This window comes from Montipora capricornis, chromosome 4 (genome assembly GCF_036669925.1).
Source record: "Montipora capricornis isolate CH-2021 chromosome 4, ASM3666992v2, whole genome shotgun sequence".
Lineage (NCBI taxonomy): Eukaryota > Metazoa > Cnidaria > Anthozoa > Scleractinia > Acroporidae > Montipora > Montipora capricornis.
Window position 1 is genome coordinate 16,794,277 of NC_090886.1, and position 5,000 is coordinate 16,799,276.

The window sequence follows — 5,000 nt, forward strand, 5'->3', positions numbered from 1 at the left end:
ATTTCCTTTACTTGACCTCTTCTCGCAATAAATCTTCGAAGAGCCAACAGAAAGGAGTCTGTGTCGAGGCTGAAAGCAACTTCTATATGCACAGCGCGGATAGCTAAGCAGGTGAAAATTACACCGTATCTCTTAACGAGACTACGACCACGACGAACTTGGAATGGACCAAAGAAATCTAAGCCAACTGACGTGAACGGTGGTCTGTCAGGTCGAACGCGATCTTCTGGCAAGTCAGCCATTTTCTGTTGACAAAGAGATGCTTGTGAACGTCGGCATATGACGCACTTTGCGAGAACACTCTTTACGGCTGAACTTCCCTGAGTTATCCAAAATCTTTCGCAGATGAGGGACAAAACATGCTCTCTTCCAGAATGGCCACACGCCTTGTGATAATGATCGATAATTAATCTGCTCACGCGATCATCTTTCGGGAGAATAATCTGATTCTTTGAGAGTTGCGAAGTCTACCACCCACGCGCAACAGACCATTCACAAAGATTGGGTCGAGCATGTAAAGGCGACTACTCTTCTTAACCTGCTTCTTAGGATTTGCCGTTTCTTCCGGGAAGGATTGCCGTTGGACGTGCTTTAGAATTTCTCCCTCTGCCCGTTGGATTTCTTCAAGGATAAGCATAAAACTGCCATTTCGTGGTTTGTCTCCTTTACTCGCCTTGAGGAGATTATTTCTGTAACGGAAAAGCCAAGCAACGACTTTCACCAGTAGAGACCATGAGGAACATCTGCTAGCGTACTGCAATAATGGACTTTTAGGGGTGCTCAGAGAAGACACGGCAGCTCGAACTTCTCTTTTCACTTCAGGATCATTAGTTGCAATCTCGCTAAATAGCTCATCTTGCGCTGGGCACATGCTGCCATGCTTCCAAAGGAATGCCGGCCCCGTTAACCAACGACTTTGACGAAGCAAAAGATCCGCCGTCAAACCACGCGAGGCGTCATCAGCAGGGTTATTATCGCGATTGACACGAAACCATTGATTAGGCTGAGACCCGTCACGAATAATCGCCACCCTATTGGCAACAAAGGTGTGGTACCGATTTGTTTCATTCTTGACGTAGAGCAGAACTGCTCTAATGTCCGTCCAGAAGACCGACATTGCATTGACTGAGATCTCCAACTCTCTCTTCAATAATCTGTCTTGCTTAAGAGCTGTTACCGCTGCAGACAATTCCAGAAGAGGGATCGTTATCATCTTCAACGGAGCGACACGTGACTTCGCGCAGAGAAAAGAGCAATGGGCTTCATTGCAGGCATTGACAAGACGAAGATAACTAACTGACCCATAACCGATTTCAGATGCATCAGCAAAATGATGTAGCTGACTGGACGTAATGACACCAAAACCATCTGGCTTCAGGCAGCGTTCGACAGAGAATTTAGACAATTTGGGTTAATCTGCCAACCATCGTTTCCAAGAAACCTCGTACTTTGAGGGGATCGCCTCATCCCATGCTAGCTTCTCCCGGCATAAATCTTGAAGCAAGCGTTTGGCTGGCAACACGAACGATGCAGCGAGACCAAGAGGATCATAAACTGAACTCACAACCGAAAGGATACTTCTTCGTGTGGGTGGGCTATGTTTCAGGTCTATCTTGAACCCAAAAGTATCCGTTTCTATGCACCATCAAACTCCAAGGGCTCTTTCGAATGGTAGATTTTCTTTACTAAGGTCCAAGTTCTTTACTTCTTTGGTGCGCTCGGCTTCAGGGATGGCATCAAGGATTCTGCGACTATTACTAACCCATTTGGTCAGATGAAATCCACCTCTTGACAGCAAACATTTCAAATCACTTGCATGTTGCAAAGCTTCTTCAGTTGATGGTAAAGATTTCAGGCAATCGTCTACATAAATGTTCTTGTTAACCGAGCTTACAACTTCCCTTGGAAAGTGGTCGCTATTGTCCTCTGCCGTCTTTCGCAGGGCAAAGTTGGAACATGCTGGAGAGGAAGCTGCTCCAAACAAATGCACAACCATCTGATACTCTTCAAGATTTTTGTCCAGGTTACCCTCAGGCCACCACAGGAAACGTAGGAAGGTTCGGTCTTCTTCGGCTACCCTAACCTGGTAAAACATCGCTTCAATATCCGCCATGATTGCTATCCTTTCTTGGCGAAACCTCATCAATACACCGAACAACGTGTTCGTTAAGTCTGGACCCTTGAGCAACTGATCATTGAGCGACTTTCCTTGAAACTTCGCAGAACAGTCGAAAACGACTCGTATTTTACCAGGCTTGCGAGGATGGTAGATGCCGTGGTGTGGGATATACCATTTTACACAGTTTAACGCTTGCGTGTGCACAGGAACTTTATGGGCGTAGCCCCTCTCTAGAATCTCAGCCATAAAGACCTTGTAGTCAGCATACAGGTTCTTGTTACCATGGAACTTCCGCTTCAGCCATAGCGCTCGCTGTTCAGCTTGTACCCGATTGTTTGGCACTGCGACTTCACGATCTCTGAATGGCAAAGCCATTTCGTAATGACCTTCTTTCAGAACTGCCGTACTATTTAGCACTTTTAAGAAACGCAGCTCCTCTTGGGACATCTCAGGTTTATCATCAGCACTGGATTCGGGGAAATCACCATTGTAGTAGTCCTTCAGCATCTGGTTGAGATCGTGGTCAGCCTTAGAAAAGAAACTGGATATGCGTGAGCGGTGGCTACGACACCCTAAGGGACCATTCACAACCAAACCTACAATTGTACGGGACGCGTAAGGGCCGCCATCTTGACAATGCCTCACTTCTAAAGGATCGAGGATCTGCGGGACGTCACTGGCTATTAGGAGACCGACTTCTGCTTCTACATCCGGCAAATACACTCCACTCAAATGTGGCCATTTGTCAACATCAACCTGGTTTGGGATATCCTCCTTTGATACGGGAATCTCGGGTCTTGTGTACCATGGAGGCAATTTGACAAACACGTTCTCCTCCAGGTCGGAAATAGCCAGATCTTGCAGAACGAAACTGTCAATGAGGCTGTTCTTTCTGTCCAACGTTGTTAAAGAAATCAAAGTTCTTTGGCCATTTACTCGTTAGGACTTCAGTACAAAACGTGGAAGAACTGCCGCTATCCAAGAAGGCGTAAGTGATGGAACAATGGCCATAGCTGTCCTCGAAGTGTCTGTCCCAACAAAGGGACTAATTCTTCCGCCTGTATTGACCATAGCACTTTGAACACGCAGAACCTCCTCGCGAGACGAAGTACTTGCTGTGGCATTGTTAGCTTCTGGGCAACGTGCAACAGAATTCGTGTGGAGAACTGTTGGATGTTTTCTTGTGCAATTGACAATTGCACACGTTTTCCGCTTCGGACAATTCCTTGCTATGTGTTCAGTGGACAAACAACCGAAGCAAAGAAGCAAAGACTCCTAAGAGATTTGCAGCTCTCTAGTGCGTGATGATCGTTGCAATAAAGGCAAGAGACTTCTTCTACTGGAGGTAAGTCTGAACTTGGCAATTCCCTGGTGGCAGGTGAGGTCAGGCAATTGTTAACATGCGAAGCAAAACTACGTCTTTTTTTCGTTTTCTTGTGGGATCCTTTATTCAAGAGACCTCGACGTGTATCAGGTCTAGGCCTAGAGTCTTCAACAATCTTCCCGAAGAGAGGGTTGGTCGCTACGCGAGCTTCATGGTCGACAAACTCAGCGAGGTCATTAAACCGGATAGCCCTTCCTTGATCCTCCATGATTTCATCTACCAAGCGGCACCATCTTACTCTTAAACTGAACGGCAACTTCAGAGATAACTTCTTAATGGTTTCGGGTTGCTCAAGCTTGGTTAGGTTCCTACTACTCTCCATGGCATTCTTGCACCTCATAAGGAAAATGGCAAATCGATTTAGGGCTTGGCCATCCTCTACTTTCACATCGGGCCAATTCAATGCCTTGGTTTCATATACAGCTACAACGTGGTAATTATCACCAAACTTCTTCCTGATCAGTCGTTGAGCTTCTTGATAACCATTTTCAGGTGGGAGATAATGGCACGATCGCACGAGCTCTCTCATATCTCCACTAGTAAACTGCTCAAGGTAATAGAGCCTTTCGCTACTGCTTGACGTCTTGGACTCGATTATACTCTCAAACGCTCTTACGAAGGGTTCATATTCCATAGGGTCTCCGTTGAAGATGGGGACACGAGGCTAAAGGAGAGAACTTTTCTTCTGTTGTATTGCAAGCATCTCCACAATTTTATTCTGTTGCTGTTGCAAAGCGTTCTCTTGCTGATGGAGTCCTAACATTTTGTGAAAAGCCCTTTCGCTTGGCGAAGAAAGCACTTCGGAGGACTCGGAGGCTTCGGACAGCTCTTTCGTTGTTAATAGGCAAGGGGGCCTGGTGCCACTCTGCTGCTTCTTGGTTAAGGTTAGAGCGATGCTTTTCTTCTGGAAAATGCGGGTTTTCTTTACGTGGCTTCGATTCTAAATTTATAGGGTCAGGAGCAACCAAGCATGGTTTAGGAGCGGTCTCCTTACGTTCCAAAGGACACGGATGATCGACAGCTTCTACAATGGATGTTAATGCTTGTTCACGGGCCTGGGATTTAGCCAACTTCGTTTCTAGAGTTAAGCGTTCTTCTTCCAGTTGAAGGTGAAACTTCTGTTTCTCTAGCAGCTGTCGCTTCTGAAGAATCGCCTCTTCCGCTTTTAACTCTGCTACACGTGCAGCTTCTTTAGCTCTGGCCACGGACAATGAAGATACATTACTTCCACGCGAACCACTGCGAGAAGAACGATGAGATTTTCTACTAGAAAGTCTGGAGGCTGAGGTTCTCGACACGATCTGACTTGCAGAGTCTTCTGGTTGCAACTGAGAGTCTAAATGCGCCACTTCCTCAGTTCTTTTAATCCAACCTTGAACTTCGTGGATAAAGTCATCCTTTCGAACAGACTCACGTTCGAAAGATTCACGGCACCTCAAAATGCTCGACTCGTCAGACAGGTACGACATATATACAACATGAGCTTCCTGGAAAGCA

General features: G+C 46.3%; 4 protein-coding genes across 4 annotated transcripts in view; all 4 read right to left on the reverse strand.

Moving 5' to 3' along the window:
* Window positions 1–242, reverse strand: part of LOC138046178 (uncharacterized) — a 933-nt gene extending 691 nt beyond the window's left edge. The window contains exon 1 of the mRNA XM_068892853.1: window positions 12–242. Coding sequence (XP_068748954.1) covers window positions 12–242 — 231 coding nt within the window. The remainder of the gene's footprint in view (window positions 1–11) is intronic.
* A 173-nt stretch (window positions 243–415) lies between these two features.
* LOC138046179 (uncharacterized) lies at window positions 416–1,213 on the reverse strand. Its single transcript, XM_068892854.1, has one exon. The coding sequence runs from the start codon at window positions 1,211–1,213 to the stop codon at window positions 416–418; it is 798 nt and encodes a 265-aa protein (XP_068748955.1).
* A 432-nt stretch (window positions 1,214–1,645) lies between these two features.
* LOC138046181 (uncharacterized) lies at window positions 1,646–2,626 on the reverse strand. The gene has a single exon (XM_068892855.1). It carries the CDS (start codon window positions 2,624–2,626, stop codon window positions 1,646–1,648), a length of 981 nt encoding a protein of 326 aa, XP_068748956.1.
* Window positions 2,627–3,348: 722 nt separating this feature from the next.
* LOC138046182 (uncharacterized) lies at window positions 3,349–4,137 on the reverse strand. The gene has a single exon (XM_068892856.1). The coding sequence runs from the start codon at window positions 4,135–4,137 to the stop codon at window positions 3,349–3,351; it is 789 nt and encodes a 262-aa protein (XP_068748957.1).
* Window positions 4,138–5,000: the final 863 nt, after the last annotated feature.